At 34.3% G+C, this 20419-nt stretch overlaps 1 protein-coding gene and 1 pseudogene across 1 annotated transcript; one reads left to right on the top strand and one right to left on the bottom strand.

Annotated features, from left to right (window-relative positions):
• Positions 1-535: 535 nt before the first annotated feature.
• LOC129289639 (40S ribosomal protein SA-like) lies at positions 536-2735 on the bottom strand (annotated as a pseudogene).
• A 5495-nt stretch (positions 2736-8230) lies between these two features.
• LOC129288389 (protein SLOW WALKER 2) lies at positions 8231-18026 on the top strand. Its single transcript, XM_054924928.1, is given in 17 exon segments — positions 8231-8707; positions 8710-9027; positions 9859-9934; positions 10129-10248; positions 10387-10462; positions 10866-10934; positions 11123-11203; positions 11382-11453; positions 14844-14936; positions 15039-15173; positions 15279-15362; positions 15491-15634; positions 15722-15811; positions 15891-15973; positions 16138-16491; positions 16861-17083; positions 17203-18026. Coding segments are annotated over 17 exon segments (3003 nt in total). The 5' UTR covers positions 8231-8349; the 3' UTR covers positions 17830-18026.
• Positions 18027-20419: the final 2393 nt, after the last annotated feature.

The following is a 20419-nucleotide window of genomic DNA, read 5'->3' as shown; positions in this document are numbered from 1 at the left end:
TGATGTTCACATGATATAGAACTATTGTGCAATGTTGTTAGAATTGGACTGAATCCGCAGGTTGAATTAAAGAATGGGTGAATCAAAATAAAAATTGGTTCAAGACGTATAATCCATCATTCCTCTCATGGGGAAACTGGAATTAAAAACCCAACTTAATTTTCCGTTAAAAGTGTACTTAACAGGAATCAATCCAGCTCATCGAACAATTTCATTTATTGGTCAGTGGGAATTAACAAGTTCTATTTTATTAAATGAGATCAATTATGTAAATTACATCTCTATCATTAATCAAATTTTTAAAAATTGGCCAATCAGAATCAAATAAACTATTTTTTTAAAAGAAAAAAGAATTATGGATAAAGGCTAACCAGTGTTTTTTTCTTTTTTAAGATCAACATATCAAAATTTCACCATAAAACCAAATAATCAAATACTAAATTTCCATTAATCCCATTTTGGTTCATTTTCGTGCAGTGAAATGAAACCCAACGGCAATAAGGTGGAGAAAGTTAAGCTACGGGTGAATCATGAATGACCTGACTTCGTTGACATCCTTGTCGTATTTCATCAAGCATTAAGGAACTAATCATCGAACTTTAATAATAATAAAAAATTTGCGAATATATACATATATTGTCAATATCAAGATTTTAGTCAGTCAATATCGAACAAAAAAAAAGTAGCATTTTATCTATCATGAATGACTGATCGGTATTTAGCTTCTGGCTCATGACATTTATTCCTAACCAGTTTCCGAAGCGGCAAGTTGTGGAGCTGGAACAAACTGCCCCCAATCTCCTGCAACTACAAGAAAAATTTCTACTCAACAAAACGCGAAGACACGGTTTATAACCCAGAAAGGTTCCCGACAGCTAGTTTGTAGTGGGAAAAATCATTCTTCTTCTTTTCTAGAGGTGGAACCAAAGGGGAATAACTTTCTAACAACATATGAATTAAGATAGTTATGAGCAACTGGAATGGCAAAAATTGATGCCAGTGAGATTCTCACACTGGTCAGAAGAGGAGGATAAACGAATCCTTTGCGAATGACTCAAAATTAAAGATCACTAACTCCCCAAATGATGAATACCAGCTTGATCTGGCATCAGATGAGGATCTGACACAGGAAGTTATATAGTCATAAGATATAGAAGGAAAGTTTTACTTCAATAATTCTTACCAGCTTCCGGGGTCCAGTTGACATCGGGGACGGTCGGAATTGGCGGTGGTTTCAGTGGTCGATCAATTGCAACCTTCCCTTCATCTTCCTCATGTTGCTTGGCATCCTCAGGTTCCCTATATAAAAATAAATCCACCTGCACAAGAAGTTCTGAATTAAGATCAAAGGAAGCCTAAAAAATAAGAAGAAAAACTAGTTCCCTCCAATAAAGAAGGCTATATAGATACCAAATAAAGGCTGCATCTATCAGATGACAACCAATCTTTAAAATCACGAACAATTACCATCACATTTCACTCATGCCCGCGACAACTAACACCCATCATATACAGTACCATTCTTGCTAGAAGCCGAAAGAGAACCAATGCTGTGTTTCCCTTTGTTATTTGCCGGAATCCCAATGTCAACATATTTTATGGGAGAATCAGTGTCACAGAAAGCAATCGTTGGTATATTTCCAAGCGCGGCTTCCTTCATGAGCTGCAAGCAAAACAATAATGTAAGAAAATAGTGGGGAAACTGGTAAAAGAAATTTCCAGTTTCATGAACCCGAATTTGAAATTAATATGAACTATGAAGAGATAATAGCCTGATGATATGTTTTTGGATCAGTTAGAATAAGAAAGCGAGGCGCCTTGTGTGATGTCTGGAGCTGGTTAGTGAATGTACCAGGAGTGTGCCTTCCAGCAATTGCATGGCCGCCAGTTTACTCAGCAAATTTCAGAACTGCTCTCTGACCATATGGCCTGGCAGACTGAACGATAATATCTTGAGGGTTCTCAATGGCAACAACAACCCTGGCAGCAAGCAGCAGCTTCTCCCATTCCAAGATTTATGATGTGAATTCCTGATTAACACAGACCTCATTAGGAAAAGAAAAGGAAAAGGAAGCCGCCAAAGTTATCAACACTATAAAATGAGCCCTTTTATAAGCAAAATCGGCACACCAGAGAAAATACTATACTGATTAGAGTAAAATCAAATTCTCAAGTCTTGAAAAAATTGTCACGCGCTGACGCACACAACTCTACGAGGGCTGATAGTGAAGCAGCGACAAAAATACTAGCAATCTATGTACAAAAGAAACGCAATGAACAAAAGTAAAATCTTCAAAGCACTGTCATACAGTGCATTCGTCTGTGTTTTTTTATGAGTCTCTAAATACGGAATATTTTGTAACAAAGAATATACGCTGAGCACGCATTTGATGGTTTCCCATTCATCGATCCCGATTTCACAGTCAATAGGAGTACCTTTCACGTTTGTCAAATGATTTTCAATGTAGTTACATCACTTTACATGCCAAATATAAATTCAGCCAGCAATCAAACATTTTAATCCATTTACCAAAAAACAAGACTTGACAATGAGGAACTCACCATCGCTCCGTCGCTTGAAAACATATCGCTCCATTTGAAGATCACAGTTTTTTGTTCCCAAATGCACCTCGGTGGCCAACATCATTCTGATGTCTTCCTCCTTACGCGCCAGATGACGCGGCAGCTCGGCGGGGGCCATGGCTCAAAGCAGCAGAATGAGCCTGCCTTCTGAAGCTGAGAGAGACGCACAGAGGGGGGATGACCCAAGAAAGCGTTGCAGACTTTGCGCCCGTTTGATGCAAAATTTTTGGCGCCAATCAAAATTCTATGGGCCGTTGTGGTTCACTAATGGGCTGGCCCAATTTACACTTGGGCCACGTTAATGATTGGACCTTTCAGTTGCTCCAGTTGCTCATGCAAAGCCTTTTTTGTTTTTTAGCCTAATAAAAACATACAAACATGGAAGGAAAGGAATATAAATAGAAATTTATCTGTTCGTGTGGATTTCATAAATCTTATTTTATCTCCATCTCTTTTATCCGAAATTAAGAAGTCTAGAGTTTCTTATCCAAGACTAGTCATGGTTCCTTAGTTTATATAGGTTCGAAGAAGATCTAATCAAGCTTAACTAAACTTCTCCAATTATAAAACTTATTTCTAAAAAAATGAAAATTATAATTATAATACGCGAAGTCCATGTGAAAAATAAATTCCAAATTATAAACATTAATTATAAAAATTTTAAATTAAAAATATATTTAGAAATAATTGAAATTTAAAAAATTAATTGGAAGAATTGCACTCAAGGCCTCAAAAGCAAAAAAATTGCAAATAAGACTCAATGGAATATAGAATTATTCTAAGGGTCCAAAATCCTTATTTGCAATTGTGTTTTTTTTTTAAATGATCCATTGCTTCTCCCAAAATCTACCAATGTATACATTTTACTCTCTGATCTCTTCTTCTTCCTCTCTTCTTTCTCTCTCTTCCTCTTCCTCTTTCTTCTTCCTTATTCTTCCTTCTCTCCCTTTGGCTGAAATCATCATCTTTGAAGTCTTGGGTGTGGTGTATTCACCATATCCTTAAGCTTTCACCTTATTCATAGAATTGCAAGAGATGAGTTTGGAAAAGTCAATCGTGGGAATCTTCTAAACATCAAAGGTGCTCAAAATTGGGAAGAATAAAGTTCAAATGATTGGATTCAACAAACTCTTTTATAGTAGGCATCGTTCCCATTGTCTTGCAATTCTTTTTCTAGGGGTCAAAAAAACCAAAATTAAAAAAGTGCAAATGGATTGAAGAAACCTTACATCATGTTGAATATATTGATTCATGTTGAACCTATAATTTGTATTTTGCATGTGTAAATTCTTTAAATCTGAATCCGTCCAAGAGTCTAAATGGACTTTGTGTTGTAAAGGCTATAATGTAGTGTTGTGAAAACAAAAAAGTTGTTTTATTAATGCATATATTCAACTATATTAAATATATATATATATATATATATAATGGTGGGATTTCTCTCTAGACATTGTAGTTGCAATTTAGTTGAATGTAATATTTGTTTACTAAACTCTTAGTTGGCAATGGATTATTTGTTGTGAAATCATGATGATTTATTTATTTAAATTGGATGTTCACATGTGAATTGGGGAATTCATGACTTGTCCATGATCATGAAAATACACTATCAAAAACACTGAATTACATGATGTGAAAACATGAATGTTGTTTTATTTATATTGAATATTCAGTTATAAAAAATAAAAGTTAAGTTTACGTATTTAGACACTTACTTGTAAATATTTGAAGCTAGGTTTGTCAATATGTGAACCTCTTGCTATTAGTATGTAAATTTGCAGTTGATAAAATTTGAGTAATTATTTTATGTGATTTAATGGTTATTTACATTGATTGCATTACTAATTTTTGGAAGTATATAAAATGCTTAACAAGAAATAGTTGAAAAGAATTTCTCTTTTTATGAGATGGTATGGGTTTAGGAGAGAATTAATATTGGACAAGAATAAAAGACTGTGCCAGAAATTGATAGACTTAAATGATGTGTCAACTAAAAATTAGAAAAAGATGAGTAAAGGTGAGAGGGAGCCTTATAGCGGCTATCAAAGGAAAAAAAAGACAATAGGATGATCTAACTAATAGAAACATCAAAAATGTAAATGTAATTAGAATTAGATGTAAATGTTATTGTTATTTCAATGAAAACATCTTATTATTTACAAAGTTTATATTGTATAAATATTACAGATGTGCAAATGTTTAGGTGTACCACATAAATATATATTGTATTGTTAATAAATAAACCTTATTATGTCATGTATAAACTTTCTATTGTTCAAAAACCTAAAAAACTTGTACAAATGTTTAACTTAAGCATATGGATCATGTGAGATAAATGGACATTATTTGGTTAATAAATTAACATTATCATACTATATATGAACGTTCTATTGTTCAGAAATTTGAAAAACTTTTACAAATGTTCAACTTAACTCCACAAATTATGTGAAATAAATGAATATTGTATTGTTAATAAATAAACATTGTCATGTTATTTGTTGTTCAAAAACTTGATAAACTTGTACAAATAGTTAACTCAACTACACGAATCATGTGAAATAAATAAATATTATGTTGTTAATAAATGCACATTGTCATGTTATATATAAATTTTCTATTGTTCAAAAATTTGAAAAACTTGTACAAATGTTCAACTTAATCACATGAACTATGTGCAATAAGCGGAGATTATGTTATTAATAAATGGATATTGTCATGTCATATACGAACTTTTTATTATTGATAAACCTAAAAAACTTGTACAAATGTTCATTGTAAATAATTTTATTTACATCACAACAAATGCCCTCTAAACATGCATTACAATGGTTGTCATGCATCCATTTATAAAAAACCAATTCTACATACAAAAAATCAATTTAAGATAGTACAGACACAATCCTAGAATTACATTAATTACATTCCAATGCTTCATTTTGTCATTTTTGTTTTTCTCTGGTTCCTGTTGTAAGTGTAAAGGCACTCTCGACTTTAACATTATTGGGATGCTCTATTAACTATCACAAAATGACATACTTAAACCATTTTATACTCCTGCACAAATTGAAAAGGTTTAGAAATTTACGAGCAAAAGTCTTAATTTTCACGATTACAGGTTTAGATATTTACAAGTGAAAGTCTATATCTTGACAAGCAAAGATCTAGAGTTAACATGTTGTTAAAGTTTACAAATTCATAACTAAATGTCTGAATATTTACATGTATATGTTCAACTATTCATAAATCAAAATTCAAAATTTTTGACTTCAGATATTCATAACTCAGTAATAGAAAGTTTTAATTTTTACAAATACATGTTCATAAATTCACTGCATTATGTTCACATATTAACAAGTGATTATTTATTTTTTGAGTAACTCTATATCTTCTCGAGTAGTGAAATTCTCATTTAAAATTGACAAGTTCATGTGTTGGCAAAGTCCATAAATTTGCAATTAAAAGTTTGAATATTTACAAGTATATATTCAACTATTTCTAAGTCAAAGTCTTTATAGCTTTAGATATTCACAATTTAATAATAGCAAGTTCCATTTTTGCAACTACAAGTTCACATTTTCACGACTTTAAATTCACATATAAACAATTAATTCTTCCTATTTTGACTAACTCCATGTAAATCTAGAGAAATAGATGTAAAAAATTGACTAGACTTAAATTTTACTCTGATCTAAAATAGCATGCTCATTTAAAGGATAATTTTATGCTATGTTTGGATATATATATATATATATATGTATGTATGTATGTATGTATGTATGTATGTATGTATGTATAGATTTGGATTTGGAATTGAATTTGAACTAAATCTATTATTTGTGTAATTAAAAATGTATGGATTTAGATTTGACCTGAATCCAAATTCAAGTTCTACCTCAATTTCTTTCTAATTTAAAATCCTTTCTAAATCTCTATTATTTCAAATATTAACTCAATCTTTTTTATAATTTGATCAAATCCATAAAAGGTTGATTGACTCGCAACCAGTAATTGGACCGAACCGTCAAAGTTAATGAAAATAACCTACCATCGTTGATCAGGATTAGATAGCTGACTTCCATTGGGATCGAACTAATGGCGACAACTGGGACGAGACAACCAACTTCCATCGAGACCAAACCAATGGTGACAATGAGGATCGAACAATCAATTTCTACAAGGACAAGATTGATGATGACCACCAAGATCGAACAGTTGACTTCCATAAGGATCGAACCTATAATAAAAATTAGGACTGGATCGACTGTGACCAAGGGCCGGATGACCTACTTTTATAGAGACCAGATCCACAATAAAGATCAAGACCCGACTGACGTTGATCACTGGGACTGGAGACTGACTTCCATAGGAATCGGACCGATAATGACGATAAAGACCAAAAGACTGACTTTCCTCAGGACCAAATTGACAATGACTATTGGGTCCAGACAACAACTTCCACCAAGATCACATCGACGACGACCACCAAAATCGGATGGCTAATTTCTACTAAGACTGGACCAATGGTGACAATGGGGATTAGACGAGCGACTTCTACCAGGTCCAGTCTCGATGGAAATAGATTATCCTATTATGGTCGTCATTGTCGATATGGTTCGGATGAAAGTTTGCCATTTGATCTTGTTCCTTACTATCAATCCAGTCCCTATGAAAGGAGACCAACTGGTCTAGGCGGTCATCGTCAGTCCGGTCCTGGTGGAAGTTGATTATCTGGTCCTCATCATTACTATCAATCTCGTCTTGGTGGAGGTTAGCCATTCGATCTTCGTCATCGCTGTCAAACATGGTCATTGTTGTTGGTCCAGTCCCTTTAAAAGTCGGCTATCTAATCTTCGATCCATGTCGTGGCGTCAGTCTAGCCCCAATGGAAGTCAATCATCCTATCCTGATCGTCACCGATGCTACAGCCCTGGTGGAAGTCGATCATCTTGTCCCGATCGTCACCGGTGCCATAGTCTTAGTCAACTTTAGTTGTCTGATTTCGGTGAATGTTGGCCTTTTAGACTATCAACTTTAACTAGTCTTTCAAGTTTCTTTTAAATTCAAATATAGAATTTAAAATTTTACTTTAGATCTAAATAAAGAATTTTAATATTATAATTTAAAAATTTTTATATCATCCAAATAAAGAATTTAGAATTAAAGTGAGATTTTAAATATGAGATTTTAAATCTAAATTCTTATCTTAAATCCACACAACCAAATGCAACCTTAAAGATACACATGAAAACATTCTAGATGAACAAATAAACTATTATGATTTCATGACAAATAATTCACTACCAACTTAAAGTTCAAGAAACAAAGATTATATTAGCAAATTTTATTATATCAACAATCAATTTAGGTTATATTAACAATTAAATCACAACTATAGAATATAGAGAATAATATTGCCAATATTTATATATATATATATATATATATATACAGTTGAATATTGGTAAATTGTGGGAGGGACAAATGAGTTATTTCATTTAAAAATATAATTGTAAATGAGATCTTCCAAGCCTTGGAATAATTTTAGATTCGTTGAGCCTTATCTGCAATTTTGTTACTTATGGGGCCTGAGTGCGATTCTCTCTACAATTTGCGTGACTCTTCTCGTTTAGGGCCATGAGGTTTACATGGTGGGTTCCAAATTGGGCCTCATGCTCTTGAGGCTCTTAAACCCTCCTGTTACGCGACAATCAACATCAACCTCTGAAAATCATCACTGCGTTTAGTTCTTCCCATCTTCATACAGAAATGGCGATAGCGAACTCAAGGAAGGCTGAGGATATTGATAGTCTGACATCAGATGTCGCCTCTTTCGCCTCTTCGCTTGGTCTATCGTCCTTGTTACCTTCCTCATCTTCAGGTTTCAACGATGTTGATTTTCGCAAAAGAGGTACCATCAAGCGTACCATCAAGCCAAATAAGGCATCAAAGAAGCCAGAAACAGCCGCAAGACCTAGTTCTGAAGATAGCCATCAGCCCCAAAACAAGTATCTAGGGAAAAACTGTGGAGCGCATCAGAAATCCAAGCCTAAGCCTTCTGTTCTATCACTGGAAGATGGTGATAAGGGGAAAGGGTTTAATAGGTATAAGAATCTCCCGAAGCTTCCATGATGAAAGCGAGTGCTTTGGGTGTGTGGTATGTGGACGCGGCTGAGTTGGAAGCGAAAGTGATTGGGGAGGGGAAAAGGATAGAAATAAAGAATGTAGAAGAGTGGAAAAGCCTTGCCGAGAAAAGAAGGGAGGTGGGCGAGAGGATGATGGCACAGTATGTTCAGGACTATGAGTCGTCGAGAGGCCAAAGTGGCGACATCAAAATGTTGATTTCCACACAGAGGTCGGGTACTGCAGTTGATAAGGTGTCAGCGTTCTCAGTAATGGTGGGAGACAATCCAATTGCTAATTTACGGTCACTTGATGCCCTCTTAGGTGAGTAAACAATTCGTCTTCTCTTCTTCCTTTCTTCTTGTGTTTTTCCTGTTGTAACTGTTTAATTCGACTTAACTATAACATAATTCGAGACTTTCATGACTAAGAGGCACCGTATGTGACATGACATGACTACGACGACACCACAGAACATGAAACACTTGGATACAATTTATAGTGTTCCCTTTTGTTTGAGTAATGAGTGTTGGAACGGGTTCCATAATAGAAGTATCCATATTTAGTGGGTTATTTATTTTTTGGGCCTATTTTGTTGCTGACTGACACCTTAGAAAGATTTGCACAACGGACACGCTTCGCTTTAGATCTTTGTTTCTGTCAAATTACTGATTAGTTTGGGTGGTTATTGTGTATTCTTATTTTTATGTATTATTTTTGCTCAATCTTGAATTCTTCCCCTCTACATCTTGCTGTTGTGAGGTTTTGACATTAGTTTTTGAAACCCGAAGTTTACATCTTGATCTCTTTAAATATCGGCGATCCTCTTAGTTGATGTGACATCTCATTGCTCAAACTGCACCTCAGTCTAATGTTAATGAAAGGAATGTAATTATTTTCCTCCTAGCGGCACTTCCCTAGAATTGTGCTTATAGAGTGAAGTATGGTGCATGTTCTACCCAAACTTTGATCGGGCAAGTCTATTTAAGTTTTGTGTTAACATTGTTCATTTCATGACATTACTTCACCCTGAATGTTTTGGTTGCTACATTGGCTGACTCTGTTTATTCTATGTGGTTACAGTATAAATGTTGTCCTGTCTTTCCCATTTGCTCATAGAGTTGAGCTTTTAATGGAATAAAATGTTTCATTTAGGAATGGTGACATCTAAGGTCGGAAAACGCCATGCATTGACTGGTTTTGAAGCGCTAAAAGAATTGTTCATCTCAAGGTTTGTATTTCCTCAGCTTCTCCCTTTCCATTTCTCCCCCTCTTCAATAATTAGCTGGTCTGTATAGGTTGAAACTAAATTTATAAGCTTGATTGCTATGCCTTTGATTGTGCTACTCTAATAGCTCCTTATTTGTGTAAAATTGAGTCACATACATCTCAAATTCTCCATATGCTTTGTATCTTTACGTGCAGCTTATTACCTGATCGTAAATTGAAGACTTTGATACAGCGGCCAATAAATCATGTTCCCGAAAATAAAGATGGTTACTCTCTTTTACTGTTCTGGTATTGGGAGGAATGCTTGAAGCAGAGGTATGTGTCAGTAATGCTTCATTCTTGCTGGTGAACCACATTCTTTGTTTTCTAATCTATTTTCCCCCTACCTTTTGCTTTATTGACATCCACGAAGCTCTTTTTGAGTAATGCAATGAATAGCTTCTGATGTTTCAGTTATGAAAGATTTGTTATTGCACTTGAAGAAGCATCCAGAGACATGTTACCTGTACTTAAAAACAAATCCTTAAAGGTCGGTTTTCTGTTCATATTTTCACTTACCTCCTGACAACTCTGTTCATATTTTGTGGCTTGACAAGTCACTTTCACTTGCAACTTTTGAGTTAAAAATAAAATACGTCAGGGAAAAGGGTTGCTACTACTTATTAACTCTTCAGGCTTTTTTCCTTCAATCTCTGGAGGAACTTGAAAATTATTTTAGAAAATAAGCATAGAAATGGAAGGAAAAGGGTTTTATGAATATTTCTTTTTCCCATACTCCAATCTTCCTTTTCCTTTTAATGCAAGCTAGTGAGAAGTGATGACAATATTGAGATTTGTTCTTACATGTATTTAGTTATATATAGTGTATATCTTTTTAACTCCTGGTCCACTGTTTTGGATGTGGTGTTCCTCCTCTTTTTTGTTGCTTGCAGTCCATATACATGCTTTTGAGTAGCAAGTCAGAACAAGAGCGCAGACTACTTTCTGCTCTTGTTAATAAGGTGAGTTAATATTGATTTTTCTGCACTTGCTATACTGATATTTGTGCGGAACATGGGACATGGATTTTTCCTTGTCACTGTTGCTAGCCAGTGAGCTCGCTGCATTTAGTTAAACACGTTGATAATACTTACTCTGTCTTTTGCATGGTTGGGGATGGGGATGGGGACATCCATTGGAATTACTTCAGCTTGGGGATCCGGATAATAAGGCTGCATCTAATGCTGACTTTCATTTGTCAAACCTCGTGTCTGACCACCCAAATATGAAGGTATGGATATATGATAATACATCTTGTCTTACATTTTTTGATAATGATGATGTAGATGTTACATTTAGAGGGTTGATATTATATGCTTGTCCCTGACTAATACTGTTACTTGTTCAAGAGATTATGCTGATGTATTTTATTTACATTTTATTAATTGCATCTTGTCTTTCTTGTTCAGGGTGTGGTTATTGATGAGGTGGATTCTTTTCTCTTTCGCCCTCATTTGGGACCACGGGCTCAGTACCATGCAGTAAGTCCTAAACTTCTATTGCTAATGCATTTCTTATATCAATGCATAATTTGGATCAGAATACATCCTCCTTGTCAGCTCTAGTTAGTTGTCACCTGTCACCTGTCAACTGCAAAAATACTGGGCCTATGTTCTGGCATGTTTTTGCTTGTTTGTAAGTTATACATTACCTGCCTAGAGGTTGTAGGGGTTATGATTCAAAGGAAAATCAATATCCTTTGCCTGCAAGAAACAAAATGGCGTGGAGAAGAAGCTAAGGATATTCAAGGTTTCAAACTTTGGTATACAGGAAAAGTAAGTGCACGCAATGGAGTAGGCATCATTATAGATAAGGAGTGGAAGAAGAACGTTGTAGAAGTTAGCAGAATCGGAGACAGAATTATTTCCTTAAAAATGATAATTGGATGTGAGACTGTTAATATTGTTAGCGCTTATGCGCCGCAAGTCGGGACAGAAGCCAGTCTTAAGGAATTATTTTGGGAGGATCTAGAGGGGTTGATTCGACATATACCACAGAGTGAAAAAATTTTTATTGGAGGAGACTTTAATGGGCATGTTGGGAGGGAAGCTGGTCAGTATGCGAGGGTGCATGGTGGTTTTGGTTTTGGAGAGCTAAACAATGAAGGACAAACTCTTCTTGATTTCTCATTGGTGTATGATTTTAAGATTGCCAACACTTGTTTCAAGAAAAGAGATGAGCATCTCATCACTTACAAAAGTGGAGCCTCAAGGTCACAGATTGATTTTCTTTTGGTTAGGAACACAGATAGAAGACTTTGTAAAAATTGTAAGGTGATCCCCGGAGATGCTGTTACGACACAACATAGGGTCCTAGTCCTTGATGTGTGTATTATGAGTAAAATCCAAAAACGTCGACAAGTAGTAACACTAAGGATTAGGTGGTGGCAATTAAAAGGTGAGAAGCAAGATATTTTCAAGCGAAATCTTTTGGATAAAGGAATTTGGGAATCTCAGGGAAGTGCTAACATCATATGGGAGGATATGGCTGAAAAGATACGGGAGGTTGCAAAAGTAGTTTTGGGAGAATCGAAAGGTTCTGGTCCGAGAGATAAGGAGTTTTGGTGGTGGAATAATAGTGTACAGGACAAAATCAAGTATAAGAAGAACTGTTTTAAAGCCATACATTTGTGTAACAATGAGGAAAATTGGGAGAGGTACCGTATGGCTAAGAAGGAAACTAAGAGAGCTGTGGGTGAAGCTCGTTCTAAAGCTTTTGAAGAACTTTATAAGAACCTTGAGACGAAGGAAGGAGAGCAAAATATTTCTAAGATTGCCAAGAGTAGGGAAAGAAAATCAAGAGATCTAGAACAGGTAAGGTGTATTAAGGATGAAGAGGGAAGAATTTTAGTTACAGATGATGAAATTAAAAATAGATGGGAGACTTACTTTTCTAAACTTTTCAATGATGGAGAGGATTCATCTAGTAATTTGGAGGATTTAGTAACTGGTGAAGGAGAACAAAATTTGTCATTCTATCGAATAATACGTGATAAGGAGGTAAAGGAAGCTCTTAAGAAAATGGCAAATGGTAGAGCCAACGGACCTGATTGTATATCTATCGAAGCGTGGAAATGTTTAGGTGAAGAAGGGGTGAGATGGTTAACTAAGTTATTTAATGTGATTTTACGGTCCAAGAAAATGCCTGATGAGTGGAGGAGAAGTACATTAATTCTTATTTATAAAAATAAAGGAGATATTTAGAATTGTACTAACTATAGAGGGATTAAACTCATGAGCCACACAATGAAATTGTGGGAGAAAGTAATTGAGCACAGGTTGAGATTGGAGACAAGTATTTCTGAGAATCAGTTTGGTTTTATGCCAGGTAGATCAACTACAGAGGCGATTTATCTACTAAGGGGATTAATGGAAAAGTATCGTTGTAAAGATAAAGATCTACATATGGTTTTTATTGATTTGGAAAAAGCTTATGACCGTATACCAAGAGAAGTGCTTTGGAAAGCGTTGGAAAAAAAGGGAGTACGGATTGCTTATATTAAAGCCATACAAGATATGTATGAGGGGGTAAAACTAGTATAAGAACACCTAGTGGTCAAACAAAGGATTTTTCTATAAAGATTGGACTACATCAGGGATCATCTCTGAGTCCTTATTTGTTCAACTTGATTTTAAATGTTTTGACGGAACATATTCAAGAGGAAATCCCGAAATGTATGCTCTTCGCGGATGATATAGTTCTTATAGCAGAGACAAGAGAAGAGGTTAATTGTAAACTTGAGTTATGGAGGAGGACATTGGAGTTGAAAGGTTTTCGTCTGAGTAGAAGTAAGACGGAATATTTATATTGTAAATTTGGTAAAGGAATATTCGACAATAATTTGGAAGTGAAATTGGGAGATCAAATTATACCTCAAGTGGAAAAGTTTAGATATTTGGGAGCCATTATTCAAAATGATGGCGAAATCAGTGGAGATATTTCACATAGAATTCAAGCTGGGTGGTTTAATTGGAGAAAAGCTAAAGGAGTTATTTGTGACCGTAAGGTGCCTAATAAACTTAAAGGAAAGTTTTATCGCACTGCTATCAGACCGGCAATGTTATATAGTAGTGAATGCTGGACTCTAACGGGACAGCAAGAGCATAAAGTTGGAGTAGCAGAGATGAGAATGTTACGATGGATGTGTGGACATACACGTAAAGATAAAATTCGAAATGAGCACGTACGTGAAAAAGTGAGGGTGGCACCTATTGAAGAAAAAATGGTAGAAAATCGGTTGAATGGTTTGGGCATGTACAAAGAAGACCAAGGGAGGCACCAGTGAGAAGAGTGGAACATATAACTTTGAGTCCGATTAAGAGAGGTAGAGGAAGGCCTAAGAGAACACTCTTGAAAGTTGTTGAACGCGATCTCTTAATTAATAATATTCCTAAAAGTTTGATAAATGATAGAGTACAATGGCGTCTTGCAATCCATGTAGCCGACCCCACCTAGTGGGATAAAGGCTTGTTGTTGTTGTTGTTGTTGTTGTAAGTTATACATTACCATTGATGTTAGTATTATTGAGATCTGTATGTGGCACGCAAATGGAGAATGTCTTAAATGCTAATCTTCATGTTTATTTTGCTTAGGGCTCTTGCACGCTGTCCATTGACAGCAGAATATTCTTGACATCATTTTTTAGGTTTCTTCAAATGTTAATTTTGTTATAGAATAATGGTCTCTTTTGGAAGAGCATATATATTTATTTATCTTATTAAAATTACTTTTCTAAATGCTGCAGGAGTGGCCCTTTAATTTCATGACTCTGCACCCCTTTTTTGAGCATTAATTTTTGAACTCCTGCTTGACATTCTTTGACCAAAAAATATAGCTGATCTGTCTTTCCTACATACTTGACATTCTTTCAGGTTAACTTCTTGAGCCAAATCCGTCTCACACATAAAGGAGATGGGCCAAAAGTGGCAAAACGTTTAATGGATGTATATTTTGCTCTATTTAAGGTATTGGAATATCATGTGATTTTTCGATTGTTCTGTGATTTAGGAGAAAAGTTTTAAATGGAAAAGAAAAGAAAAGTATTGTTCACAGTTTATGATGTTCAGGTCTTGATTTCTGGAGCAAGCAGCAATCGAAAGATGGATAAAAGCAATAAGGCAAATTTTAAAAGTGAAAAGTTAAAAGATTCGCCAGAACCACATGTTGAATTGGATTCACGGCTTCTATCAGCTCTCTTAACTGTAAGTATCAATGTGCTAATACTTGTGAATTAACAGTTGTGAAATTTTGGCTTTGAAAAAGTACGTGTAATCTGGGTTTACATAAAAATTGGTCTAACTTTACAGGGAGTAAATAGGGCATTCCCCTTTGTCTCTAGTGATGAAGCTGATGATATTATTGATGTTCAAGCACCAGTACTCTTCCAATTGGTAATTCCTTTGTTTGATGTCAACATCAATGAAAAGTTGATTCAATATCTCACTGACTGATGCTGCCCAAAGAACTTTTATTACTTGATTTTTGTTCTTTGATGTTTACGCAAACTTAAAATCTGCAGGTCCATTCCAAGAATTTTAATGTAGGACTTCAAGCACTGATGCTTCTTGATAAAATATCATCCAAGAATCAGATAGCCAGTGATCGGTTTTACCGAGCTTTGTACTCCAAACTCTTGCTTCCTGCTGCCATGCACACGTCAAAGGCATGCGAAATACTTTTTTCATTCATAAAAAATGTTTTTGTTTTGACTTTCTGTTCCTCTCAAGTTTTTCCTCACATTTATTTTCAGGTGGAAATGTTTGTTGGACTTGTCCTGAGAGCAATGAAGAGGGATGTGAATTTAAAGCGTGTGGCTGCATTATCTAAACGCCTTTTGCAGGCAAGTAACAAACTGAGCTTCTACTGCCTTGTTTCTTGTGTGTGTTGGTTTCAATTATTAATTTAACTTTCTTCAACAGGTTGCGCTTCAGCAGCCACCACAGTATGTATGTGCATGTCTTTTCCTCCTTTCTGAACTCCTTAAAGCAAGACCACCTTTATGGTAAATGTTAATTATTGATTGGTCTGTCTGTAACATAATTATTGCTTGTTATTCTAGATTAGAATGTCTTTAAAGACTCTAGGTTCTTTTTGTTGCATTGGAAGTCAAGCACTGACAAATTTACTATAAAAATAGCCATCTACTTATCTTCGTTTGTTAAGCAGGAACCTCATGTTGCAGAACGAATCTGTTGATGAGGAACTTGAACACTTTGAAGATGTTAGAGAAGAAACTGATGCTAAACCCAGCATTGCAACAAATAAGCAAGTTGACGTTGGACCTGTTCAGCATGGTGGTGATGACAATTCTGAGAATGAATCTTCAGAAAAAGAAGATGACCTACCTAAATCTTCCGATTCTGAAGATGATTCAGATGATGCTGAGTTTTTGCTAGCAAGGAATGAAAAAGTTCCTGAGAATTTGAAATATGGAGCTGATGATGAAGATCACCTGTCAAAGATATCCTCCAACTCTTTGCCTGGAGGTTACAATCCACGACACAGAGAGCCTTCTTATTGGTAATATTTTTGTTGGTTATAATGAATCTCCATTTATCATGTATCTCTATAGAATGGGTGGAGAAAAATGGATTGATAGCATTGCATTTTCTTCTGTGTTTCTTGACACACCTATTTATAAGCTTAGAAGCAAGAAAAAATATCCTCCTGACACTTAACGTAAGAACTAGAAAAAAGTGCACCCCCCCCCCTCCAATTAGATGTCTGAAGGGAATAAGAAAATGAAAATGTCAAAAGACCAGGTGCACCTGAGGCTGCAGTTAAAATGGCTATATAAGTGACATTCATATTTTGATATTTATTTATCCTCGTGTTACACTTGCTGTCTTCTCCTTCATCATTGTGTGCATATTTCCTTCTATCCAACAGCAATGCAGACCGTGTTAGTTGGTGGGAGTTAATAGTTCTTGCCTCACATTCACACCCATCTGTGGCTACTATGGCCAGAACTCTTCTTTCTGGAGCCAACATTGTCTATAATGGAAACCCACTAAATGACCTATCGCTGCCAGCTTTCCTAGACAAGTTCATGGAGAAGAAACCAAAACAAAGTACATGGCACGGTGCTTCTCAGATTGAACCTACCAAACAGGTACAAGAATAATCAACATCCTTAAATTCTTACGCTGGTGAAAGATTTCTGCGGTTATGGTGTAGTGGTCCTGCCTTTCGGTACACCTGACTGATGTCATTTTGATTTTGATTTTGCAGATGAGCATTAACAACCATTTGATTGGGCCAGAAATTCTGTCACTAGCAGAAGTAGATGTACCGCCAGAGGATCTTGTCTTCCACAAGTTCTACACAAACAAAATGAATTCTTCAAAGAAACCAAAGAAAAAGAAAAAGAAGACAGCCGATGAGGAGGCTGCTGAGGAGTTGTTTGATGTTGATGGTAGTGACGTTGATGGGGGTGACGAGAGTGATAACGAAGAGATTGAGAATCTGTTGGATAATGCTGATCAATCTTTGGACGCTGATGGTGAGTATGACTATGATGATTTGGATAAAGTTGCCAATGAGGATGACGAGGACTTGATCGGCGATGTTAGTGATGGCGAGATGGAAGTGCTCTCAGACATGGCAGAGGAATTCTCTGACGCACCAATTGAAGGTGGCGATGGTGGTGAGGATGATAATGGTATAGACGTTGGAGATGTTGATGATGTTTCTGACGTTGAGGAGGAGGATGTAGTTGATAGGAAAAAACGAAAACGGAACAAGAAAAGCTCAGCGTCTCCTTTTGCAAGCTATGAAGATTATGAGCATCTAATGGATGATGGTAACCAAACCGAAGAACCGTCTTCCCACAAGAAGCGCAAATCTAAGAAAAAGTAAAGGTAGCAACTTTGAGAAGTTCATATTGGTGGCATAGTCTCATAGTTGACATTGATTTGTATTCTTATACTTGATTTTAACTTCAGATACAACTTCTATGGTCCTGTATTAAATTCCATACCCTGAAGCTTCTTCCATTCTTTTTTCCTCCCCTGATATTTTAGTCAAATGAATGGAAGAAACCAATTTTGCTGTTAGTGAGCGTGCAAAAATATTCTCCGACATGAACTCGGCTTCAACACTCAATTGGTTTCGCTATCAGTTTTGAACTTTCTTACTGCTATTTTGATGTTTCCAACTCATCAACATAACTAACCAACTAAATATTAACATTAACAATTAACAATATTTTAATATTCCGTTACTCGAGGCACACGAGCGAACGTCACCAAGTTTGGCCTGTCCTTGGGGCACATTAGAAGTATGCAAGAAACCAATGGAAAGTAACAATAGATAATACCTTGATCTTCGGGGAAAATCAGTTAAATTTATCAGAGAACAATGATAAAAATTGAGGGACGAGATAGAATTTATCCCTCCATTTTTATTTATAGAAAAAATTATCATTTTTAATTTATTTTTTTGCATAAGCAAAATTATATTTCTCAATATGCAATTATTGTAAACTTTCTAAATTACTTTTCAAAATTTTATCATTCATAATCATAAAAAACAATTAATGAAGACTTAATTAGCACAATCAATAAAGGATATTGTAGTCTAACTCTTTTATTTCAAACATAATTAATATAGTCAACTGATCTTCTTAAAATGCGTGATACAATTTTTTTCCTCCTACAAATAAAAAGGGAGGGAGTAACATTTAATACTTTTGATTTGTTGCAGGGCATTGAGAGATTAATGACTAGATTTAGAGCCAACAAGATAAAAAAATTCCTAAATTCATTATAAGTAATCAAAGAGTTTTAAAGGCGAATGGAGTTTCAAATGATCTAAGAAAGACTCTTAATCTTAACATATTGGGCCTAACTCAAAATACTTAGGCCTATGAATCCATTTAGTTTAGTTAATTTTTTTTAAATTTAGAAAACTAGTTTATCTTATTTTATTTTAATAGTAAAGTTTAGAAAACTTAGTTTATTTTGTTTTAAATTCAAACAAGGATAAAATATATCCATTAAAATATAATCTATCCATTTAAAATTCTAAATTAACTAGAATTGTGTTATTTAGATTTTTAGAAATTTATTTAAACAGTTCAATCTTTTATGGTTTTAGAAGACTTGATTTAGATTTATGAGTTAATTTTTTTTTCAATTTTAAAACTATTTTAATTAGTGTTATTCTTCATAAGATATCACACTATAAGATTTGACTTATTGTGTGCTATTGTTCAATTGTCCCATATTAAGATGACGGTTGGTAAAGCTTTTAAGAATGATTGAGGTATGATGAAAAATTGGACGAAAAAAAAATCAACAGTTTTTCAACTAAAATCTTAAAATTTTTAGTCTTCCTTTAATCTTTTTTTCAATTGTAAGGATGGGAATCAAAAAATTCACTTGTATTCTTTTTTAGAACACTTCTCCGCTTGTATTTAATTCTTTTCAGTAATAATTCTTGATAAATGGCTGTAGAAAAAGTGAACAATAAACATTAGAAGTATGCAAGAAACTAATAGAAAGTAACAATAAATAATACCTTGGTCTTTCGGGAAAATCAGTTAAATTTATCAGAGAACAATGATAAAAATCAAGGGACGAGGTAGAATTTATCCCTCCGTTTTTATTTATTGAAAAAATTATCATTTTTAGTTTTTTTTATATAAGTAAAATTACATTTCCCAATATGCAATTATTGTAAACTTTCTAAATTACTTCTCATGATTTTATCATTTATAATCATAAAAAATAATTAATGAAGGCTTAATTAACACAATCAATAAAGGGTATTGTAGTCTAATTTTTTAATTTTAAATATAATTAATATAGTTAATCAATTTTCTTAAACTGTGTAATACAATTTTTTTTTCCTCCTACAAATAAAAATGGAGGGAGTAACATTTAGTACTTTTAATTTGTTGCAGGACATTAGGAGATTAATGACTAGATTTAGGGCCAACAGAATAAAAAAATCTCTAAATTTATTAATTAAGGATGTTATAAGTGATCAAAGAGTTTTAAAAACAAATAGAATTTCAAATGATTTAAGAAAGACTCTTAACATATTACGCCAACTCAACATACTTAGGCCTATGAGTCCATTTAGTTTAGTTAATTTTTTTTAATTTAGAAAAACTAGTTTATCTTATTTTATTTTAATATTTAAGTTTAGGAAACTTAGTTTATTTTGTTTTAAATTCAAATAAAGATAAAATATATCCATTAGGATATAATTTATTCATTTAAAATCCTAAATTAACTAGAATTGTATTATTTAAATTTTTAAAAGTTTATTTAAACAGTTCAACCTTTTATGGTTTTAGAAGACTTGATTTAGATTTCTAAATTATTTTTTTTTTCAATTATAAGACTATTTTAATTAATGTTATTTTTCATAAGATATCACACCATGAGATTTGACTTATTATGTGCTATTATTCAACTGCCCCATATCAAGATGATTGGTA

This window comes from Prosopis cineraria, unplaced genomic scaffold (genome assembly GCF_029017545.1).
Source record: "Prosopis cineraria cultivar Desert tree isolate PC_DT_omini unplaced genomic scaffold, ASM2901754v1 PC12, whole genome shotgun sequence".
Classification (NCBI taxonomy): domain Eukaryota; kingdom Viridiplantae; phylum Streptophyta; class Magnoliopsida; order Fabales; family Fabaceae; genus Prosopis; species Prosopis cineraria.
This window is presented reverse-complemented; position numbering and strand designations above follow the sequence as displayed.